We start from the raw sequence: 24,045 nt of genomic DNA on the forward strand, positions 1-24,045 counted from the left end.
AGCTGCAAACGTTGTCGATACAGTCCCTTAAACACTCCTCCTTCTTCCCCACAGGGACGTCTTATACAATTGGAGTTTATAAGAAGGAAATTGACATTGGTACAATACTCTTAACTAGACTACAGACCTCAATTCAGTTTTACCAGATTTTACAGGTACTTGTGTATGTGTGTGTGTGACATGTAGTATGTTCAATAGTGTTCAGTTCTAAATATTTCTAAATTTCCTTTTTGAACCAAGGATTATTTAGTAACATGTCAGTCAACTTCCACATGTACATTTGTTGTTCCGATCTCGTTGTCTCTGGAGAATAGCGATTTTTGAATAAGCCAGTATCCTCTGCTCAACACCCGGTCTAATGGGAAGGACCTAAGCAGGGGAGTGAGAAGCTAATGTGGTGGGTCCAGGTTAGGTTGGAGGGGAGACTATGGAGATGAGACCTGTGTCCCTGAAGGCCTCAGGGAGCCTATGCCACAGAAAATGATAATCAATTTTCTGCTCGAGAAACAGTGACCCAGAGGCAGGTGACAGAGAATCCAGGGACTGACAAGAAGCAAGCTTGAGACCTAGACTGAAACTGGTTCCAGACTGATCTCTGTGGCATCCAGGACCCTGACACAGCACCATGGGACCTCAGCGTTTGAGACCTGTGCAGCTACTCTGCCTCCTCGGGGCCATCTCCGCTCTGCCCTGTATGTTCTATGGTGCCGGATGCTTTGGGACCCCCAGAGGGATGGGGGTGGATATCTGTGTTCCTCAGGGGACAGGATCTGTGTAGGCTGAGCTCTTGCTTGGCAGTTCTGGGGCGGTGTAGGTATTGTGAGGGACAGATAACTGGAAGATCGTTCTCCGTTTAGGGGCTGGGGCTCTTTTGTGCTATGAAGCAACATCCTCACGCTTCAGAGCTGTTACTTTCCGTGACTGGAAATGGTTACTGCTGCGGAACACGGTGTGCAGGCTGAGTGAGGGCTGCGAGGAGACGCTGGTGCTCATTGAGACAGGTGAAGGGAAACAACTTTGATGCTTTTTTTGGTGGTGGTTCTGACTCCTAGCTTTATTCCCAGCACCGAGGGACTCTGGACTAGAGTTCCAGATATTTACCACTCTATATATTTGGGAGTAATGTCAAGACACTGGTAGGAGTGGGGCAGGACCCAGCTGGTTGTGGTGTTGCTGGACAGGAGGTAGGCAGATCCCAGGAGGAGCAGGGCAATCTGGGGGTGAAGAAAGGATGGGGCACAAGGGGAGAGGAGCAGAGTGGCTCCTGTGGGGAGAGGAGTGGGGAGGAACAGATGGAGACCCTGACGTCTGAGCCTTGTGCAGCTGCAGTGAGTGGACTGGAGGAGGGGCGAAGTCGGCGACAGGGCGTAGCGAGTAGGAAGAACAGGGTGGAGGGTGGGAGAGTGAACTCTGGCTGTGGACAACACCACTGATCTGAGCTCTCTAATCTCTGCTCCTCAGGGAACAAAAGAGGAGTCGTGGGTTTTAAAGGCTGCAGCCTATCGCTGTCTTACTCCCCACGTGTCTCCTACCTTGTTTCACCGCCTGGATTGTCCATTGCCTCCTATAGCCGTGTCTGCCGGGCATATCTCTGCAATGATCTCACCAACTTGGATCCTTTTGTGAAACTCCAGAGCACTCCCAAGCCGACAACATTTTCTTCCCTTAGTTGCCCAACCTGCGTGGGTGGGCACTCTACGGATTGCCTCCCAAATTTTGTCACCACAGATTCTTGCCCCCACAATGCCCATGTGTGTTACAGTTCCACCATGACATTTCAGGCAGGTGAGAAGAGAGAAACTTTACCAAATGCCTGCTCTGTGCCAGGTGCTGTCTGGTACCTTCCCATCTCTGAGAGAGGCTGGTGGGATCTGGAGAGGGGATTGGGGTTGCGGGCACCAGGTACATGAATTCCCAGGAGGAAGGTGCCTGGTGCCCAAGTCTTTGGTGGGAGAGCAGGTTTCCTGGCTTGTGAGGGGTGTCTGGAAGGAGGGGCAGGGCACCTGAGTCTTGAAAGTGTCCCTGACTCCTCCCTCTCTTCCTTGCAGGGTTTCTCAATGCCACCTTCCTCCTCATGGGCTGTGCTCGTGAACATCACAGACTGTTAGCAGATTTTCACCGTATTGGGACCATCAGAGTGACTGAGGTCCTCAACATCGTACAGAAGGCCCAGATGGCTGGTGCAGAGCCCTCCATTCGGGGTCCTGATTGGGCCATCCTCTCAGGCCTCCTGCTTGCCTTTAGGGATGGGTGATTTGGCTGGACCGGACAAATACCCAGACCCTTTTACATAACCAAATAAAGTCACAGAGTTGCCTTTGGGCTTTGTGCTGTGGTCCATGAGGGTTATGGAAGTGTAGAAGGTGTGAGGAGGGCCAGACATGACCATGGAGGTGGGGGGGTGGGGGAAGCAGTGGGCGGTGCTCATGGTGAAGGGAGCAGGAGCAGGGGGTGGAGGGAGGCGGCTGGCTGGCTGGCAAAGTGACAGTGTCATGCTCGGCAACCAGGAGGAACCCAAATACTCCTTTTCTCCTCCCACTGCCTCTGGGGACTTGAGAGCTAGCCTGGGTTCAGCCACTGACTTAGAAATCCTGGCCAAATCCCTCTCCTTTTCTGGGCCTCAGTTTCCTCCCCTTTAAAATAAAGCACTTTATGAATGAGAGCTGAGTCTCATCAGGATGATTTAAGAACATGATCACTTATTGTCTACTTGGTATGTGTCAGTTACTGTGCTAGTATTAGGATCTCATTTAAATCCTCACAAGACCTCAGTGAAATGGCTTCTATCCCCATTTTGGGAGGAAGAAATTGGTCCTTGGAGGTTAAATTATTTGCCCAGAGTAGAATCTCTCTTGCCTCCCCTGCAGATCTCTTTTCTTGCTGAGGGAATTTTGAGAAATGTGGAGATCTGAACTGCTTTCCTCTGCCCAGTAGTTGTTTCGTTGTGTAAGTTGGCAAATAAGGGGGAAAGAGGAAGAACAGTGCTGGGGGCGGTTTCTTTCCACCCAAACTTCAGGTTACCAAGCTCCTGAGAGGATGGTAGTGTAATTCCCATCTCTGGCCATAAGGGGGCAACAGATACACCACATTGCAATTTGATGCCTTCAAACTAGGGGTGTGTGTGTGTGTGTGTGTGTGTGTGTGTGTGTGTGTGTGTGTGTGTGTGTGTGTGTGTGTGTGTGTGTGTGTGTGTGTGTGTGTGTGTGTGTGTGTGTGTGTGTGTGTGTGTGTGTGTGTGTGAGATTGTGGGCACACAGGTGCCAGTTATCACTATAACAACATCCCCCTCGTTGTGTCTTTCTCCTGTAGAATAGAAACAAATGGCCTTTCCCGCAGTCCCTTCTCATTCATTGCCTGTGCCCCGCTGCAGTCCGAGGGAAGAGCATCTCTGGGACCCTGTGTCTGCGGTGCTGACGGACCACCAGCTGGGGCTTGTGAGCTGTGAGCTGTGGTCTCGGAGCTGTGAGTTGCATCTGCTTTCTTTTCGTTGTTAACAATGAGCATGACCGATGAGGAGGAGATGGCAAGGGCTGCGGGAGTGTGGAGGGGCCTCTGCCTCCATCACAAGGGGCGTGAGGGTGCCGTGGGCATCACTGCAGGAACTGAGCCCACAGTCAGCATGACCAGGTCCAGGCTGCCCACAGGCCACTCCTGGGAAGGAAGCTGATGGACGCGCCCTGAGAGGTGTGACTGGGACAGGCCCCGAGCCGTCCAGTTCCTTGCCCCCAGAATCTGTGAATATATCACCTGAGGAGGGAGCTTAGAGATGAAAGGTCATGTGACCGAGAGATTTTGGTGGCTCATCGGTGGGCCCATGAGGATCGTAAGGGTCCTTTCCTCATGAAGGAGAGAGGAGGCAGGAGAGGCAGAGCCGGGGAAGGAGGTGCAATGAGGAAGCAGAGCATGGAGACTTCAGAAGGCTGTGCTGCCGGCGTTGAAGGTGGAGGAGGGGCCACGAGCCATGGGATGCACAGGCCTCTAACAGCTGCAAAGGCAAGGACGCCAGAAAGAACCTACAGAAAGAACCGGCCATATCCACACCTTGATTTGCATTGTTGGACTCCGCTAAGTTTCCTACAGCAGCCGTAGGAAACCAATGAGAGGTGTCACCTTGCCTAATCCAACCCTGTGTGCATTGGGATAAGGAGTGACTTAGAGCTAACTCAGGATGTGAAACTTTGAAGGTTTGTTACTGTCTCTCATCTAATGACAGACAATGCTCCAGCAACATGGGGCATCCTCCTGGACTGTGGCTTTGTGCCTGGGTGTTGGACCAGCTTTGTTTGTGCGAATGTGAGCACCCTGATCCAAGTGAACCTACAGGGGAACAGCACCCATCCTGGGCTCCCAGGGAAGGACTGAGAACTGCTGGCCTAGGTGTGCAGAGGGGGCCACCCATGAGGCATGGATGGGGGAAGCCCATGGGCCAGGTGGAGGAGGGGACACTTTGTCCCATGGCCATGGGAGCATGGGTGAGAGTTAGTTTGGGGGAAGACCTGGGCTCTCATTTGTGGAAAAGAGGCCTGTTTCAGTGAGATCCGAATCAAGTAGGAAAGTGGAAACTGATGGGAAGGTGGGGCTGGAGGTCATGGATCAGCCAAGGAGAGCCTTGCTTGGGGCAGCCATCCTGGGTCCTCCCCACCTTGGTTACTCTGACAGACTCTGTGTCCCCCAGATATAATGATGTCCTGAGGGCTAGCCTTTGGGTCAAAGCAGAAACTCATAGACAGAGCCCAGCAGCCTGGATCCTAAATTTGGGGATAGGTAAGTTTATCTGTGGAGACCACTAGTTGAGGCCACCAGGGCCTGGGTGAGGAAGGAGGACAGGCAAAGGATACTGGGGGACTCAGAGGGGCCCCACCCACGATATGTGCCCTAACCATGGGTACAGGCAATGGCTGCAAAGAAGGATCCTTGTTTGTCTTTGTGAGGACACGATATGGCCCCTTTTCTGTGCTCCTGAGACCAGTGCCCAAGTGCAGAAGGGCAAACCCTGGGAGGTGTCCATGTGAGGACAGCCAAGAGCTCCCATGGCTGGGTTGCAGCCTCTTATCTCTGCCATTCCTTTAGCCTGGCCCCCATCTCCACACTCACAGCCCTCCTCTCTCCTAGGACACAGACATGGGGCTGAGGTAGCTTAGAGATAGTGTTTCCCTGTGTGACCCTGGAGAGAAAGGACCCCGAGTTTCAGGTGAATTTCTGCTACAAGAAGTTCCCATTAGTAGAAAAAGAGCAAAGGAAGGGAAGGTCCCCATTTATTCAGATCACTCAGGTGGTCCACGGTGGCTTATAGGCCCTGTCACTTTCTGGAAGACGGGAGCATTTATCCTGGTTCATCAGGGCTCAGGGGGCCTGTCAGGGTGTCCAATAATCAGAAGAGACCCTGACCTTGAACCCAGGTCCTGAATATCTTCAGGGCTCAGAGCTGGTTCTCTGGCTCAGGCTCCATCCAGTTCCCAACCTTCCCCACAGGGTCTGGGGTCTCAGGTTGTCCCTTCCCCACAGCACTGAAGGAGCAGGTCCTGGAGGAACTAAGAAGCCCCGTCTGCCCTGGGGTTGATCCTGCAGTACACGTCTGTGTTAATGTGTAGTAATTCCTGTGAAAGAAAGTAGAGACTTCTGAGCCCTGCTACCTTCTCAGAACCAGTGCAGCTTTTCACAGGTGCTGTGGGCACCTGACTGTGCAGGGGGTGTCTGTCCCCGGGCACCTCCCTCCTCCCTGCCCTCTGTTCTCACTTTTCGGTGCCCTTTCCTGAGCCTGGAAGCACAGCCAGGGCTGCGCTGGCAGCAGGTCCTGGGCCCCTGAAACCTGCAGGACAGAACATTCATCTCCCACACTCACCTCGTAGATGGGGCTGGCTGTCCTGGGGCCGGGTAGGGGTCCCTGTGCAGGGGGCAGAGAGAGGGCATCAGGGGGACAGGGAGGGAGGGTCATTTCTCCACAGGACTGATAGCTCTGCCTGGGGCGCAGCTGTCTTCACACCTGTAGCCCTGCACCAAATTCCAGTCCATTCTTCACCCCTGTCGCCTATGTTAGCCCAGGATCCCTGACTGGTGTTCCCAGCGCCCACTCTTCTCCAGGCTGGACTCCGGGGGGGTTCTCCTCAGGCCACCAAGGGGCCCAGGGCAGACTCAGGGCAGGGCATCTGCCCCCAGGCCGGGGCGGGGCTCAGCTTGTGCTGGCTGTTTTGGGGAAAGGAGCTGTGCTGTGCTGTGCTGCACAGCTGGCTGAAGGGACAGGGAGGGGAAGCACTTACCGGGAAGGAGGAGGTTCCAGAGGGACCCTGGCCTGGGAGCAGAGACAGGAGGAGTTAGCACCCAGGGGGTGAGGAAGCTTTGGCCCATTTTCCCTGGAGGGGATGGTTCCTTAGCTCCCAAGAACAGGGGTGAAAGAGTATATCCAGAGCGAGACCCTCTGGCCATTTTAGGGTCCAGGGAGGTGGAGGTGATGACACGTGACACAGCTCTTCAGGTCAAGTTGACTGGTGAGTCGGGGTCTCCTGGGCTGTGTGGTTGATGAGAACCCCTTTGAACCCCAGGGAAGGGCCAGAGCCTGAGGGGGGAGAGCAGGAGTGGACACTGGGGTGCAGGCCCATGGCCTCAAACCCCTCCCATTCTGAACAGATACTCACCAGGGGTGGACGCTGGGGGTGGGTGTTGTCTGAGGCCACTCGAGTCACTGGCCCTAGGAAAGGTCAGACTTATTTGTGAGGGGTGTCAAGGGGGAGCTTTGGTGTCACAACAGTGGACAAGGAGGGTCTCCTTTTCCAGCAGAGGGTGGAGGCCTCGCTCCCTTGTTTAGGAGGGGGAGGGCCCAGGAGAGGGGAACTGAGGTAAGGCCTTAACAATCCAGGGCTGACCTGGGCCCAGAGGGGAAGGACCCACAGGCAGGTGGGGGTCTGGGAGGAAGTTACTGGGGAAGGGACTGAGGACCCAGGACAGGAACCAACCCGAGGGACTGACTTAGTGGAAAGGTCAAGGCTTTGGGGGGAAGCTGGGCCAGCTACAAGTTGCATTCAGATGCATATGGTGTCCTGCTGTGGCCAAACCCCCCCCCCCAGGCCACCACAGCTAAACTGTGACAGTGGCCTGCCCTGTCTCATTCTGCTGAACCAGAGGCAAAAAGGACACCACAGACACTGGTGTCCTGTCTGGGCCCAGGTCTCCCACTTCCCACATCAGGGTTGTGGCTACAAAACCGGCCACGGGGGGGGGGGGGGGGGGGGGGGGGGGCTCGACCCCACCCAGCCTGTCCAGGCTCTTCCACCCTCAGCTGTGTGACTTTGGCCAGGATGACCTTCAGATCCTGAGGCAGCAGGTCCTCCTCACCCAGGAGGCTGGATTTAGATAAACAAGAGGAGGTGCCTTACTGAGCACTGACCACCTGCCAGCACCGCAGCAGGTTTGTGGAGAGAACCAGGACAACCGTGAGGGGACAGTTCCTTAATTGTGCCTAATTTATAGGTGAGGAAGCTGTCGAGGAAACGCCCTGGTCAGCAGGTGGTGAGGGAGGGGCTGGATGGGGTGAGTGAGGAGCCCTGTGGGGAAGCCCGGAGGCCACAGAGAGCCAGCCCAGGGTCCCAGGGCGGGGACTTCCTCCTCCCGGCCTGGGTCAGCTGGGGGCCAGCCTGGGGCAGGGGACAGGATTAGGGTGAAGGAAATGCCGTTGTACCTTTTGGTCTTCCTCAGGTACAGGAAACACCCCAGGGAGGACCCCATCGCCACCACGACCAGGACCCCAATCACGATGCCAGCAATGGCCCCCTCAGAGCAGCAAGTGCGCTCTTGTTCTGCTGAAAGGAGAGGGAAGGGGGAGAAGGCCCAAGTCCATTCAGGGGAAGGAAGGGGGGCCTCGCAGGGGGGAGGCCTGGTCAGGGAGGAAGGGACCGTCCCCTAGTCTGTGTGGTTTGGGAGTGCCGTCCACCGTCTCCCGGACACCCCGCTGCCGGCGGTTGCGCCAGTTTCTGTTTTGCACGTTGGGAACCTCGCTTTGCTCTAACTGCTGTGTCCCCACAGCTCCCATTGCCACATTCCGCTCACGTTCCTCTTAGCTCCTCTTCCCTCTCACGTCTGCCCCCCTGTTTCTTTCCTCAGTCACTGCTGACAGTCTCAGAGGGCAGCCCTACCTGTCACTCAGTGCTGATTAGGAACAAGAATGTGCTGGCTGTTTTCAGTGGTCCACGCAGGGTGGGAAATACTTTCCCTTCCTGCCATCTGATCCTTCCACCCCAGGAGGGAGGAGGTGACAGGGGGGGGGGGTCACCCCCACTGAGCACACACAGAATCTGGGGCAGGAAGTGCTTAATCACCGGAGGTCACAGAACTGTTAAGTGACCAACGACATTTTCACCAAGTTCTGCTTGACTTTACAGCTAATGACAACAATGTTCATAAAAATAACAATTCTAAATAATCAACAGCATCGACTGAGCCCTGGCTGAGGTTCACCCTCTCCAAGGGCTTCATTCTCATTAACCTCATAATAAACATCCCAACAATGGTCCTAAGGTCCGTCTGTTTTATTCCAGTTTACAGACCCGGCAACTGAGGCTCAGGTGTGTGAGTCTTGCCCGAGGTGAGACAGCTCATGGGCATAGAACGACAGTGACGAGATTAGTCTAATTCTGGGGTTCTTACCCACTTGCTCTATAGGCTCTGAAGGAGGCTCCCACCTCCTCAAGGCTTTCATCCATCTCACTCCCCCTGCCCACGAAATATGCAAGGGAGCAAATGGGAGAGGGCAGCGGTCACTTACATTGCACATCCAGCCTGAGCGGGTCACTTTTCCTGGAACTGACGGGGTTGAAGACCTCACACTGATAATACCCAGCGTCCTCCCTCCTGACAGGGTCTATGGTGAGGATGCTGTTGTCCCGGGACAAATTCATCCTCTCTGTGAGCAGGAGACTCTGGTTACTGAAGAACCACCTGATGGAGATCCCAGTGTCATCTGTGAGGCAGGTCAGGACTACAGTGTCCTTATGTGCTGTGACTGTGGTGTTGCTGGCTCGGATGGAGGGCTTTCCCACGGGCTCTGTGGGGAAACAGGAGGTGGCTGACTGAGAGTGGGCTCCTTCCTCAGAGATCTCAGCCACTCACCGTCCACAGTGAGCTCTGTGAAGGTCACCAGAGGATGGCCCTGACCTCTGCAGGATGAGTGTCTTTGTTCAGATGACAATCTGTAAGGAAAGGGCTATATCTACCCCTTTATCTCTATATTACCTTGGGATGACCCCTGACTTGTCTCCCTGGATATCCGTAGCATCAGCACCAGGAACCTCTTAGCCTATGTGTCCAGCATCTTCATCTTCAGGTGGAATTTTCTACCCACTGACTTTTGTGAGGCTCTTTCCTATAGTCGCCTGTGATTTTCTAAAAGATGAGACCTCCTCTCTAGTATGGTAGCTTTACACAGAGATGGGAAGGCATTTCGTTTTTGTTAAATAATTTATAAGAGAACATAGCCCAGCCAGTCTCCATGAACTTAGGACCCAGAGAAGTTCAATCTAAAGGGTTTCTCAGTCTGAAGGGGACTTTCCCTTCCTGGCCTGCGGATTGAATATCAAGGAGAAGGAAATCTCTAGAGAGAAGTAGCCACAGTTTTAATAAAAGGCTGGTGCTCTTAGCCTCCTCCATAAACTACAAACTTTGTGGCACTGCTCCTTCTGTCCCATGAAGGGACTTCATGGATGAACCTACCCATTTGTCAGGCATGCACCATGGTTCACTCCTCCTCTTTGGAGTACCTTTTTTTTTTTTTTTTTTTTAAATGTCTTTACTGATTTCAGAGAGAGGAAGGGAGAGAGAGAGAGAGAGAGAAAGAGAGAAACATCAATGATGAGAGAGTCATCGACAGGCTGCCTCCCGCACTGGGATCCAGCCTGCAACGGGGCATGTTCCCCACCCAGAGATCGAACAGCGATCTTCTGCATCATAGGTTGATGCTCAACCACTGAGCCACCCTGGCTGGGCCTCTTTGGAATATCTTATACGCTGGTGACTTCAGAGCCAGGACACAGGTTGGAGGAGTCTCCCCTGTGGCTTGCTCTCTTCCCATTTCCATGCAGCCTGGCCTGAGGGAGGCTGTGCTGTTGGTGAGTGACACAATTTGACCAGATTGAGGACAGGCCCCCCCATGCACCTTCTGCACAGACCCCTGTCCCAACACACATGGCATAGAGCAGAGTCAGGCCTGGAGCAGAGCAGAGAGCAGGGGTCTGTCCTGCTCACCCCTCCTCAGAGGTGGTTTCCTCCTCCTGTTAGGAAAACAAGAACTGAGACTGATTCAAAGCCCTGTAAGTTCCTTGTAGCACACGGAGCAAGTAACAGAAAAGAGGTGACAGAAGGAAGGCATTAGTGACAGAAGAAGCAACTTGACCCTGAAGACCTCAGTTTCCCCCTGTGAAGCCCCCTCCACCATATGGGGCTTTCTGGGGCTGAGAGAACCCCCTCCTCACTTTCCAAGGCTGGACCCCTGCTCCCCCATGAGAAATCAGAACAGCCAGGGGAGGAGAGTCTACAGGGCTGTAGTGGGAGGGCTCAGGGGAAGAATTTGTGGTTTGCTTTGTCCATGGCCACAGGATGGGAGACAACATCTTCTAGGCTCTTTTCTGAAAACTAGACAGATATGCACCCTACAGCCTGGTGCCGATGGTCCAGGGGGCACTTAGCAGAGACTGTGATAGTCTTGACTGTGGTCCTATTGAGGCCAGTGACATTGTTACGGGCCAGGCAGGTATAGGATCCACTATCATTCTCAGTGATGTTGGGGACAAAGAGCTCCTGTGTGGGTGGCTGGGGCTTCCCATTGATAAACCAAGAATAGTGTGCAGGTGTGTTAGAGGCCGCGTGGCAGGAGAGGCTGAGGTTTGCCCCTGTTGGGTAATGGGAGTCTGAGGGGAAGTGGTGGGGTCGTCTGGGCCATCTGGAGCAAAGAGAACAAAGCCACACATGATGCAATCAGAGGGAAGGGGAAGTCTCTGGTCTGTGTAAGGGCCACACTGTCCCTCTGAGCTGGGTCCCAGCCTTGTTTTAAAGAGTCCCAACCAGAACCCCCTGTGTGCACTGAGCCTGAGTCTGACACATTAACCCCTTTGTCCCATAATAAGTTGTTGACCCAGAGCCTCTCCAGACAGGAGCAGCCCACTGACTCCTAGTTTTAACCCAAGGCTGGACTTGCCTGGGACAGGAAGTCATGGCCACCTGGATGTTCAGAGTGAGGGTCTGTGTCCTTGGACCTGAGAGGGACAGATGTAGCCTGACCTCTGCCAGTGTGGATTTGGGGTCAGCCTGGCCCAGGCAGGGACAGAAGTTACTCACAGAGAACATTCAGGGTGACTGGGTCACTGCGGCCGACACTCACTGGGTTCTGGGTTTCACACTCATAGGGTCCTGTGTCATTCCTTGTGACACGGAGTAAAGTGAGAGTCCTGTTGTCCTTGGACAGCTGCAGCCTGGTGCTGTCCGGGAGACTCTGACTGTTGATGAACCACAGGTAGGTGGTGCCCTGAGTCTGAGGTTCACACGTTAACAGGACAGGGTCCTTGTGCTCCTCGGGGTTGGAGTTGTTGCTTGTGATGTGGGGTTTGGGTAACATCGCTGTGCAGGTAACAGAGAGAACATTGCCCTGTGTGGTGCCTTTGACTCCTCCAAAGGCGGCTTCAGTCGGCGCTGACACCTCTCACCCCTCAGCCAACCCCAATTTTTAAAAGAATAAGGCAGGTCTGTGTATCACAAGACAAATAAAAGCATGAGGACCCGAGCACTCAGAGATGGAAGGCCACCTGCTCTATGTCTGGGGGGAAGCACAGACTTTCTCAGGTGTCAGGGAACTATCAGGGTTTGTTCATGGAAAGACGTAGGACTGGGAGCCAGAGGCCACCCGGCGCCTGTCCTGGTTCCTCACTGACCAGCTGACTGCCTGGCCGACCTTGGGGCCTCACCTGGAAGATGCGGGTGCTGAGTCCCTTCCAGCTACACAGACCCACACAGCTGAGGCCTCACATTCAGGGTTATCCTAGAGATGAGGAATGATGGGCCATCCCATAGTCCTTAAACCCCGAGAGGACTGGGCAGCGTGGCCTGGAACTGGGAGTCTGAGCAGAAACAACACATGGGAGACCAGAAGCAAGTCTGGCAGTCAGTTCAGTACCCAGGCTGCAGGGCCATGAGGTGGGGCTGTGTGCCCAGGAGGTCATTGGTGACGGACACGAGACAGTGACCCCAGAAAGGATAGAGCAGAGTCCAGGAATGATTTAGAAAAGAGTGAGGGATGGAGGGAGCTGGCAGGCTTTGGCAGCAGAGCCATGCTCTCTGCCCTTGGTCTCATTTACGTTTGTCAGCTATGAGATAGATTTTGAGTTAAATTGTGAAAGAATATGTGAAAATCATTACTCATGCCCCAAAGATCTAAGACCAGTTTCTGGAGGAATCTTCTCTGGAGAGCACTGCAGGTCATAGACCAAGTTCTGCAGCCCAACCAGGTCACATGTGACCAAAGAAAGACCTACAGTGGGTTTGAAATCTGACTCCCTGGGGGGAGAGAATGTGAGTCCTGCTAAGAGAACAGAAGTGATCAGAGGGCACGTTGGGTGTCTCTGTTGTATAAAGGGAGGAATGACACCAAGCTGGGGGAAAGACGTGTTATATTAGTAAAGTTAGGAAGAAGGTCCCTGTCGCCAGTTTCTATGGATGGTCAGGCAGATGGGGAGGACCCTCACCCGGGCATCTGACATGTGGTCTTCCTTTTCTTTCTAACTCAGGAAAGAGAACTGGAGTTTGGTCAAATTCATTCAAATTGGGCAGCGTCTAAGAGAAAGGACAGTGGCTGGTGGATCTCACCGTCTGAGAGGATCCTGCTCTGTGGTCAAGGTGTCAGCCCCTGAAAGGACAGGGAACTGGTGTGGCCACAACCTCTTACTACTCTGCATGCAGGTTCCAGTCTCTGAAGAGATTATGAATCATTCATTCATTCATTCATTCATTCATTCATTCATTCATTCAGTGACCATCATTCCTTCCCCCCTTCACCGAAGAGCATGCGAGTGCTGGCCCTGAGCCGGCTGCAGGTATAGAGCAGGGAGTGGGAGGACAAAGCCCTTTCCTTCATATCCAGTGGCAGTGATGCCAACACATCAGGAAACAAATAAGTGATTTCAAGTCCAGGGCAGGGAGGTGGGGACTGGCCACCTGAGGGGAGGCCGGGGCGTTCCCAGTACTGACTCTGATTGTCACTGCAGGTCATTTGGTTCTTGAGGTAAAAAATCAATTCTCCACTTGTTTTCACTTCCCTGACTAGAAAATCTGCCTTGGACAGCTAAGAACAAAGGACTGAATGAATGGCTGGTCTCGGGGTGCACAGACACCTGATAAGACCCCCGAGTGGAGGAGAGGCAGGGCTGTGGCTCTACAAGGGCCTTGCTGTGTTTGATCTGCTGCTCCTGGTCGGCATGACCCTGATTCAATGACTGTGTCACACTGTGCTTAGTTTCCCCAGAATAAAAATTGAATAAATGATAAATGGACTCCGGATTACCATGATGTCTGTGAAGTAACCTTAAAACATCCCTAAATACTTGACCTCAAGCTTAGTATAGATGAGCTGCCCAAATAAATGGCAACTACCATTATTTGCCTCCATGGGAGAGATCCCCTGGGCTGACCCCTGGTGGACGAGAGGCTGCCAGGAGCATCTTCTCTCCTCTGTTCCTTCCTGGGACCTGACCTCCCTCTGGAGTCTCCTAGGTCTCTCAGGGCAGTCAGCTAATGATCCAGGGACCTTGTCCATCTGTGCTCTCCCTACGCAGTCTTAAGTGAAGGACCAGGCTCTGTTCCTGGCTTGATGTGGCTCTTGGGGTTGAACCCTGGCTGGTGAGCAGTAGAGCAGCCAGGAAAGCGTTGCTCCCACCCAGCCCTTCTAGGAGGCCAAATGCAGCCTAACACAGGCTCCCCAGGGTCCCTGGAGTCAGGAGCCCTGGGACAGGGGACTGGGGAGGGTTCCCAGGCTGAGCTTCTCTGTGAGGATCCCAGGGTCCCTTCAAGCCAGTCCCTGACCGAGCCCTGCAGGTCTTTCTCAGGGTCATGGTCATGGGGAGGGGCCTAGGGGGTGGACTGAGACTGGTCTCCCTCTGCTGAGTCACCCCCATGAGACTGGTCCTTCTCTCTGAGGTGGTGAATGTCTGCAGGGCTGGCATCTGGGAAGGGAGCTCTGATCTCAAGAAGTTTGTGTCCACTGTGTGTGACCTGCACTAAAGGCCCAAACCCAGCCTGGGACGTGATGCAGAGGGAGACGGAGGAGAGTCCAGGGCAGTCAGTCCTGTGTGTGAAGTAGAATTCACCCCACCCGACACCCAGAGGCCGAGAACAGTCACTCACGGTATACACGGAACTGTCCAGTTACTTGTATATGCTGAAAACTTTTGTCTGTGGCTTGTATGGTGTAGTTTCCTGTGTAGTTCAGGGCGACCTTTTGGAACAGCAGGGATCCATTGGGGTATATTATCTCTCGACTGCTGTATAAAGGTCCGTAGGAAATATTATGACTGTCTGTTAAATATGATATAATTTCACGGTGCTTCTCCACTTTTTCCCCTTTGTACCAGCGATGGGCTCCAATATTCCCAGGCAGACTGTGGACTCGGAGAAGCACATCCTTCCCTTCGGCAACATTGGGCGGCACTGATTCAACCCTGGGTTGGGCCTCGGCGGGCGGGCTCCAGAGGGTTAAGAGTGAGACTAGGAGGGAAGAGAAATGGGTCAATATTTGGATCTGTGTGTTGGGATGGAGAGATGAGGCCCTGGGTCCTGAGCAGGTCTCATCTCTCAGCCTTGGGGTGTGTGTGTGTGTGTGTGTGTGTCTCCCATGGTCAAGGTCAGCAGCATGGCCACCATGACTTCAGCACATCTGAACTTTTTACTTTTTCTGTTTTGAAAACTCCCAGGTGCCTGCCTGGCTCACCCCCTCACTGCCCTTAGATCCCTGCTGACACTCAGGGGTGTCCCTGGGAGACACCTTCACTGACCACCTCCTCTAAAGACCCTCTGTCCCTGCTCTGTTCCCTACATGGCCCTTGTGGGTCCCTGACATCACATGTAGATCTTGCCTTGTCTGTCTCCTCCCCATAGAAGGTGAGCTCCCTGGGGCCGGGGCTTGTCTGACCTTGTTGCACCCCCACTGCCTGCAACAGGCTGCAAAGACCTGGGGGTGAAGGAGTGAGTGCTCCCAGGGGCCTGCAGCTCCTGGGGCGTATGTGCCCATTTCTGAGGTTGGAGGTGAGGACAATGTTTAGTGCCCTGGTTAAATTTTCTACCTCCTCAGATAAATTGTTATTATCAAAAGTTTTTAGCAGTCAACTCTCAGTGATGAATAATTTGGGAAATGAACAGCCATTGAGGTTTTCCGGCCCCTCACCACTTCCAGATCATGAGATTTTCCTGTTGCTGAGTCCCCTCCCCCACCCTCCTCTGCTCCCTTGTCCTTTCCCCTCAAATCCAAACAGAAGCCCACTGTCCCCTCTAGAGCCCTGTGCTCCCCAGGAGACCCCAGCCAGCCTCTATCTCCCCCCCTCTCATCCACCACCAGGTAATTGTCCCCTCTCACCAGCCAGCAGGAGCCCCACCCAGGGGACACGCCCTCTGAGCCCAGGGCCTGAGGGGGACTCCATGGTGTCCGCTGCCTGCTCTGTCCCTCCCTCTGTGAGAAGAGCTTGGATTCCACAAGTGCTCACAGGCACTGCTGCTCTGAAGAGTGGGACCTGCTGTCCCTCCTCCCTGGGAGCTGAGCCTCCTCCCGGGGAAAGATCACTTCCCCTGTCACGTGGGCCAGGGCGGGGTCTGTGCCCAGGAGCCTCCCTCTCCCTCCCCTTATTACTGCCCCACCTGAACCCTTCCTCCCCTTTTCTTTCCTCTACATTTCTGTCCCCTGTAACTGCCGAGGGCTCTCCCTTCTTTTCAGTGACGCCTCCCCGTGTACACACACACAGACCCCTTGTTTGTGTGGTGGGCAGTTAGACAGCCGTGAGCAGGGCAGGAAGATAGGCCAGGTACAGAAGGTCACCAGAGTGGAAAGCCCCGGGTACCTAGGGCTGAGACCTTGCCCCCAGGGGGACCTTCCTCCCCTAGCATATCCTGGTCGTGATCCTGGTTTAGACCCCTCAGCTTTCACATCACTGGTCATGTGGTTCAGACCCGCCCCTGGCCTCGCCTCCTCTGGCATGTTGCTAGTCATGTGGTTTCGACCCCCTTAGAGGGGGGACGACAAGGGGAAGAGCCCTTAAGCATTAAGCTCCCGGGACAATGGGATTCTGACCACATCAAGATACACCTGGGCCTCAGTTGTGTTTCAGCTCCAGGCCCAGAAAAGCAGCAAAACCAGATAAGTAAGGACACTGCTGACATCGGGATCTACTGCATTGACTGATGGCCTTCGACCCTGAAAGGACACACCTGCACTCTGGGCAAATATTTTATTAGGGTCCTCCCCTGAGCCCTGCAGATAAATACCCTCAAGGAGGTGTGGCTGTTGCTCTGGAGCAGGCCCGGGCCCCTCCCCCCCTTCTTTCCTCAAGGTCGGGGGGCCTGGGCTCTCCTCCTGAGCTCCACAGGCCTTTCCTTTGCCTCTGTAACTACTTTTCTGAGCCCGCTTTTTCTACAGCTCATTTCTTCTACCTCTGTGACTTTCCAAATAAACTTTCTCTTATGACTGGAGTTCTTGGCTCTGAAGTCTTCTCTTAGCCAAAGTCAAGTACCGAGGCTGCTGAACCGAGGTTGGGTCTAACTCTGCCGGTTAGCACCTGCTGCCGTCCCACAGCCGGGCAGGCAGAAGCTTGGGGTGCAGGGCGCTCCCCACAGCTCTGCCCGGGGTGCCCAGCAGCCTCCACACCGCCCTCTCTCCTCCTTCAGAGCAGGAGCCCGGGGCCACATCGGGAATCCTTGTCACAGGGCTTTCACCCCGCTGCCCATAGGACGATCTGTGGAATTTCCGAGAGATTTCAACGCGCAGGTGACACCTTAGAAATGCTGCTTCAGCGGCTGCCCAGCTAAGGTGGATGCCCGGCCAGAAGGAGACCCTGTGATCTGGGGACAGGGAAGCCCCCCACCCCCTGTGCACAGGGAGGGTCTGCAGATCTTGTTAAAATGCAGATTCTGACTCAGCAGGTGTTTGGTGGACCCCACAGTCTCCATCTGACAAGCTGTGCGGGGAGCTGATTATACTGACCTGCAGAGCACTTTCATTGGCAAGGCTGATGGGGACCCCTGCTCCCTAAGAGCATGACCCTCTCACTTAACCCCGCCCGTGGCTTGTGCTGTGCCCTGGCCATTGGTCTTCAGCACCACAAAGGGAGTTCCAGGAGTCCCCAAACCTGGGGATTATTTATGTTTGTGACACAGAAACCCAGCTGGGCACTGGGTCTTCCCCATGTTCTCAAATGCTCTGGGAAGTTGGATTTCTTCCCAGCAGGAAGGCCACAGAGGGTGAGAAAGGGTCAAGCTGGGCGGTGACTGGTGAGGGGGGCCCTCCTCTATCTTTGGGTGTCACCAACCTGGCTTCTGCTTCCAGGGCCAGAGACCCAGGACCAGGAGTCTCAGTAGACCTGCAGTGAAGGGGAAAGTGTCCTGTGTGTCCTGGGAAGAGGGGCTGTGGTGGGAGGTCAGGTGGCTATGAGTTCCCTGGTTTTGAGGGCCATGATTTTAGGGAGAGCCTCCCTCTCCGCGTCAGTTGGCTGAGCCTGTCCTTGGGCTCCCTGACCATTGGGGCAGCCTCTGTCCTCTGCCTGGGGGGACTTTCCTGTGGTCAGCCTGCTTTCTCCACGGGTGGTGCCAGGCAGGGAGTGGGGAGCAGCACAGACACCCCTAGAGCAGGAGTCCCTAGGCCCCTAGAGGGAGCAGGTGGGACAGAGCAGAAGCCTGGGAGGGGCCTAGAAAAGCCTGTGATATGGAAATCAGGCTTCTGCCCCACCTCAGCCGAACCCAGGTTTCGAGCTAATTTCCTGTTTTCTCTGTGTCCAATGTCGGCCCCGGGAGGGCATAAGGAGACCTGTGGCCAATGTCAGGGCTGCACCAGGGATGCTCACCAGGCTCCAGAGCATGTGAGCTGACCCTGAGCCCTGGGCAGAGGCCAGGCCCTGACCTCCAGTCGCCCCAGGTCCTGGTCGCTGTGGATCCCAGGCTGCCAGACTTTCTCCCTGGGCAGGGTGAGCCCAGGAAGAGAACGACGGTTGTCCAGAGAATTCCCCATCCAGTGTGAGGAAAACTGTCGACCCGGGCGGAGCTCTCTGTCTCTGAGGTTTCAAAGGAAGGTCTTGGTGAGGGGGGTCCCGTGAGGCCTACAGGAGAGGGTGCCTGCTTGGGGCTCTGATGCCCAGAATGCCCCGTTTTACCCATCACAGCATTGGCGTGTTGCGTCCAAGTCATCTGTGTCCCTGTGTGTTTTCTGCTCTAGGCCTCCCCACGGGACCCAGAAGCTGAAGCAGCTCCACGTGGAGACTCAACCAAGGGACCCTGTGGGTTCCTCTGTCAGGGTAGGGCAGGCCCCCATGGGACCATCGGCCCCTCTGAGATGGAAGCAACCGCAGATCCTGGGCTCTCCGTCCCCTCCTGCATGGGAAGTTCCCCGTTCCCCTGGACATCATGGGCTGGTGAGATGTCACTCAAGTGTCCCCACAGACCAGAGCCCCTGGGCACAGGGATTTGCCCCCTTACTTCCTCTGAGGTCAGACTGGGCTCCTTCCTCCCCTGGTAGTAACTCCACCTGGGATTGAGAGGGCAGAGTTTGTGCCAAGTCGGGTGTCCCTGAGAAGAGGAAGGACACAGGCTGTCACCAAGGCGCACCTGGGAAGGTGAGATGTCACTCACAAGGCAGAGATGGGGAGGGCTGTGATTCAGGGGGATGAATGGGGTCAGACCCCTCACTGTTAGGAGACCCCGGCCTCCCTCCTGACTGTCTGAGGGGTAAAGGCTCATTCCTGGGACAGCTGCGGGCACTTGCTGGCCTCCCCCTGTGCTGACAGCAGGCCCTGGTCTGCAAGGAACATGCTCTGACCCCAGGTGTCACAGGGGTGACATGCTTCTGTTGCGGTGTCCCTCATCCATTTAACCGTGTTTGAGATGCATGTGTGAGGGCGCAGACAGAGCTGGGTATCCGCCTGGTCTCTCATCCTCACAGACACTGTCGCCGGAGGGAGGCTTCTGTTGAGTCCCTGCTTGGGCAGAAGGACTGTCTTCAGGGGTGGATCCCAGACACCAGCGCCCTGGCTCCCCCTCACGGCAGGCTCCTAGTTAGCCTCGGACTGCAGACTCCGAGGCCTCAGCACGGCGTCTCTGGCACAGGGTCCGGGCGCTCAAGGTGCCAAGTGACCAAGCCCTGTGCCTCAGTAACCCTCCCGGTGCCCAGGTGATGGGATCCCCGCCAGGTCGTGGGAAGGTGACTCCATGTCTCAGTGACTGCTACCTGCGGGCCCTGGCAGGTCCTTTCACTGCGGGTGGCTTGAGGGGGCGGGTGCACCCAGGAGCTGCACCCAGGAGCTGCCCTGAGAGCCGAGAGCGCCTTCGGTGCTTTCCCGCAGGAGCTCGGTGTCCAGACCTTCCCCCGACTCTTCCAGCCGCCCGCAGACCCGCCAGTCAGCGCACCACCGACACGGGACGTCGGGGCCGCCAGCAGGGCCCCCCCCCCCCCCCGAGGGCTGGGGGCTCAGCACTCAGCTCATTCTGCTGCGGCCGGAGCGCGCTCAGGGGAGGCCCAGGAGCCGCCTCTGGTTTTGCTGTTCAGATCGAAAGGGGAAATGGGCAATCACTCCTGCTAGGTCTCGAAATGTAAGTAGCCTATTGTCAGAAGGGCACTCTTACGTCATTGTAAAAGGAAAACAACACACTGGAATAGTCTTTAAAGGAAAACAACCATTTCCAATTTGTCAGTAACGGTGATGCATCTTGTATTTTTCTAGTTCAGCGTTAATGTCACTTTTTGCAGTTTAGCTCTGAGGAAATGGTGCCACCCATGATCCGTGTTTCAGCTCAGAAACGTGGGTTTTATGTGGACGCTCCTGTGATTTTAAGCTTCATTAAGTTCATTCAGATCATCTCCCGTGAACACTAATGCGATTTCTGTGTCCATTTCTGTTCTTGTCCCTGTACACAGAGAGCCGCGTGTTCCTCTAGAGCTGGAAAGCGTCTGACCACCATGAAAAGAAAGTGTCCAAGTGCTGCTGGCAACGATGACGGCTCTCAAGGTGGAGGTGTGTTCAGGGCGGGCGAAGGCAACTGCTTTTGAGAACTTTCCCCTCAAAATCACATACAGAAGACACCTGCTGGGCCTGTCACATGTTGGGATGGATGAAGGACAGAAATAGAGGTCAGTCATTTAAATATCACATCCAAGATTGGACAACACATTCTGCCCAGAGTCTGAGAGGTGGAGGGACGAATGGTGAGGACACTATGAAAACCTCCCTGTGCCCTAATGAGGGGGCATCAGAGGCTCCTGTGGTTCAGAGAGGGGCCCAGGGATGGGGACAGGGCCCTGTCAGCCCACAGGTGCTGGGAAGGAGCCCCAACACTGTCCATTTGGGGAGCATAGATTCATATTTAAGGAATGATGCTACAGTGTGTGATTCGGAAAATATAGCGAATCTTGTATGATATCATTTTCTTCTTAATAAGATGTTTCTTCCAAATGATTAAAATGACTGTATTTATTGCTAAGACGCTTAAGACGGTAAGAACATCAGAGAAGAATGTCAAATGGCCTGGCAGATAGATTCATTACCGTGTATTATCTCTCTCCGGTATCTACAGAACTTTCCTCACTGGACTTTGTACAACCCAGTGGCGTCATTCTGATCTGCGGTGACACCCTTTCGCAACCCAGTCCTCCAGCTGGTGAGCTACAGGCAGCCATCAGCCACGCACCTCTAAATATGCCTCTTTCTGAACCGGAAGGTGCCCTTTGTCCAAGGCCAGCCCCAACCTTTCAACAAGCCCAGCCCTTTTGCTCCGCTTCTAGCAGGGACAATCCACTAGAGGGTGGTGACGCTCCTCCTTGAACTCCTGGGGACCGGTTCCATCACCTGAGACAAATAAATGCAAGTGTTAGTACTATCAGGGCCTCCAACCCTCACGTACCCTTTAGAGACCAGAAAGCCCCGAGGATGAATTTTTAGAATGAAGAGAGCACAGAGAAACCCCTAAAAGCTTTGTGGTGTCATGTTTTTGGTCACCGGCACCCAGGGAGCCTGGATCTGCCCCCCTCTTTAATTTATCTTTATTGTTGAAAGAATTACAGGTGTCTTGCTGTTTTTCCCCCTTCGCCCCGAACCCACCCCCAGCCCAGGCCCTCACCACACTGTTGTTTGTGTCCAGGGCTTATGCAAAAATGCATGTAAGTTCTTTGGTTAATCTACCCCCACCCCCACCCCCCACCCTGTCAGCTCCAGTGACTGGAAGAGCCATGAGCCACATGCTCCCGGTGGAAAAGTCCTGAAACCTGGCCTGATCCCTGCGCGTTCCTTTAGGAGCACAACTGCTGAGTCCTCGCAGGCTCAGCACCCAGCCGCCCTTAGGGAAACAGTGCGGGGGACATGCCCAGGGCAGGAGGGGCAGCCCAGGACGGGCAGAGGCCCCCATGGACCATGAGCCACAGGTGAGCAAACAGCTCTGGCCCCCAGGGAGGACCCTGCCTCAAGCGGACGGCAGGCATCCAAGGTCCTGGGCCCTAAGCCTCCCTCACCCCTTCCCTGCTCCCCGGGGCTCAGCAAGCTCCTCGGGCACCCCCTTTCTGCCCCCCCTCAGGCAGCCCGGCCGCCAGGCTGCTCCCGGCCCCCTCTCGCTGCCTCCTCCCTGAGCACTGACCCCCAAGTCGGCCTGGGGATCAGAGGTCTTGGGGTACTGGGGAGGAGACAGCTTGGGTTTCTATGGCGCTTCCCGGACAAGCTGAAATGACAGGACCCAGCCCAACTTTGGGGTAGGAGCAACACCAGTGTCACCCTTGTGGGTGCCAGCCTCTGAAAGCCCTGGCCCTCAGTCTGGGAACCCTGATTGCTGGGGACAAGGCTGCCACCTACAGCCAACATCCACCAGCCTGCCTTTTGCACCCTTCCTCTAGGCGGGAGTTTCGGAACCTTCCTCAGATACGACACCTATTCCCACTTTCTTCGCAACTGGAGTCTCTTCCTTCCTTTTCTCCAACGCCTGGGATGTCCACAAACCCTCCCACCCCCCTTGCTCTCCAGACTCCCCATCTCCCAGTGGCCGCCAGTCTCCCTCTCACACCTCTCCCAGGTTCCCGATGCTCCTTCCCCGGGGGCCACCAAGGCCTAAACCTCAGGCTCCTGAGCCTCTAGTCATAAGTCCCCCGTGTTTCTATGGCTACCTGTGTTCAGTGTTGCATTCTCTCCAACATTCTTAAATCAGAAGCCCTCCCTTCCTTCCTTCCTTCCTTCCTTCCTTCCTTCCTTCCTTCCTTCCTTCCTTCCTTCCTCCCTCCCTCCCTCCCTCCCTCCCTCCCTCCCTCCCTCCCTCCCTTCCTTCCTTCCTTCCTTCCTCCCTCCCTCCCTCCCTCCCTCCCTCCCTCCCTCTCTCCCTCCCTCCCTTCCTTCCCTCCTTCCTTCCTTCCTCCTCCCTTCCTTTCTTCTTTCTTTTTATTGAATTTATTGGGGTGACATTGGTTCACAAGCCATACAGGTTTCAAGTGTATAATCCAATGAACCATCGCCTGCACATTGCATGGTGCGCCCTTCACCACAAGCAAAGCCTCCTTTTGTCCCACAGAAGTTTTCTACTGAATAAAGTTCTTGTTTGGAGCAGACAAAATTGTTCCAGTGGAGCCTGAGTTGGCAGAATAAGTGAGATGGAGTACAGAACAGAGTCACCCATCGCGGTCACAGATAGTTACACCAGAGAGAAAAAAACGAACAAAGCAGGGACAGAGTCCAGCTGCCTAATCTCCTCACACAGCCCCTGGGTCTGAAGCCTCGGAGCCCATCCTGTCCTCACCTCAGGGAGTCACCGAGGGAGATGGGACAGTTACATGAGCCCCTCAGAGGGCTGAGTGCAGAGAGATTGCAGGGGAGGGAACCAGAGCAACTGCTTCTTTGAAAACCCATCCTCATTAGCAACAAAACCACGGACAGAAGGTTGAATACTGTCCAACTGTCCCTACTATCCAAAGCAATCTACAGGTTCAGTGCAATATATTCTAATCCCAATGGCATTGTTTTAGAAATAGAAAATATCATTCTCAATTCATATGATATCTCAAGGGACCCTGAGGAGCCGAAACAGTCTTCAAAAAAAGCAAAGTTAGAGGCTTGCATTTCCTGATTCAAAACACATTACAAAGTAAAGTAAAAGTAGAGTTTTATTGGCATAAAGACAGACATATAGACCAATGGAACAGCATAAAGAGCCCAGAAATAAACCCTCGTGTATATGGTCAAATGATCTTCAACAAGGGCGCCAAGACCACTCACTCAGTGGGGAAAAGACAGACCCCCACAAAAGGTGTTGGGAGAGCTGGATATTCACATGTAAAGAATCTCATACAACATACAAAAATTAACTCAAAATGGATTGAAGATCTCAATGTAAGACCCAAAACTATACAGTCACAGGAGAAAACAGGGGAAAAGCTTCCTGACATGTGACTTGGGAATGATTTCTTGGATATGATACCAAAAGCTCAGGGAACAAAGGAAAATAGTGCTGGGGGCGGTTTCTTTCCACCCAAACTTCAGGTTACCAAGCTCCTGAGAGGATGGTAGTGTAATTCCCATCTCTGGCCATAAGGGGGCAACAGATACACCACATTGCAATTTGATGCCTTCAAACTAGGGGTGTGTGTGTGTGTGTGTGTGTGTGTGTGTGTGTGTGATTGTGGGCACACAAGTGCCAGTTATCACTATAACAACATCCCCCTCGTTGTGTCTTTCTCCTGTAGAATAGAAACAAATGGCCTTTCCCGCAGTCCCTTCTCATTCATTGCCTGTGCCCCGCTGCAGTCCGAGGGAAGAGCATCTCTGGGACCCTGTGTCTGCGGTGCTGACGGACCACCAG

The 24,045-nt window shown here is 54.4% G+C and overlaps 2 protein-coding genes across 2 annotated transcripts; one reads left to right on the forward strand and one right to left on the reverse strand.

The window, feature by feature from the left end:
- The first annotated feature begins 625 nt into the window (after positions 1 to 625).
- Positions 626 to 2,254, forward strand: LYPD4 (LY6/PLAUR domain containing 4). Its single transcript, XM_016209153.2, has 4 exons — positions 626 to 692; positions 858 to 1,001; positions 1,462 to 1,785; positions 2,049 to 2,254. Exons 1-4 carry the CDS (start codon positions 626 to 628, stop codon positions 2,252 to 2,254), a joined length of 741 nt encoding a protein of 246 aa, XP_016064639.2.
- Positions 2,255 to 5,531: 3,277 nt separating this feature from the next.
- LOC107534185 (cell adhesion molecule CEACAM6-like) lies at positions 5,532 to 15,662 on the reverse strand. The gene is given in 11 exon segments (XM_087827436.1): positions 5,532 to 5,597; positions 5,843 to 5,884; positions 6,258 to 6,289; positions 6,633 to 6,685; positions 7,673 to 7,793; positions 8,756 to 9,024; positions 10,661 to 10,904; positions 10,907 to 10,924; positions 11,320 to 11,598; positions 14,374 to 14,733; positions 15,599 to 15,662. Coding segments are annotated over 11 exon segments (1,548 nt in total).
- Between the last annotated feature and the right edge of the window lie 8,383 nt (positions 15,663 to 24,045).

The sequence above is a fragment of the Miniopterus natalensis genome, chromosome 18 (genome assembly GCF_054644295.1).
Source record: "Miniopterus natalensis isolate mMinNat1 chromosome 18, mMinNat1.hap1, whole genome shotgun sequence".
Taxonomy (NCBI): domain Eukaryota; kingdom Metazoa; phylum Chordata; class Mammalia; order Chiroptera; family Miniopteridae; genus Miniopterus; species Miniopterus natalensis.

Coding starts and splice junctions, on each gene's coding strand:
- LYPD4 (XM_016209153.2), top strand. CDS start 626: ATGGGACCTCAGCGTTTGAGACCTGTGCAGCTACTCTGCCTCCTCGGG. Junction 693..857: donor GGCCATCTCCGCTCTGCCCT/GTATGTTCTATG, acceptor TTCTCCGTTTAG/GGGCTGGGGCTCTTTTGTGC. Junction 1,002..1,461: donor GCTGGTGCTCATTGAGACAG/GTGAAGGGAAAC, acceptor TCTGCTCCTCAG/GGAACAAAAGAGGAGTCGTG.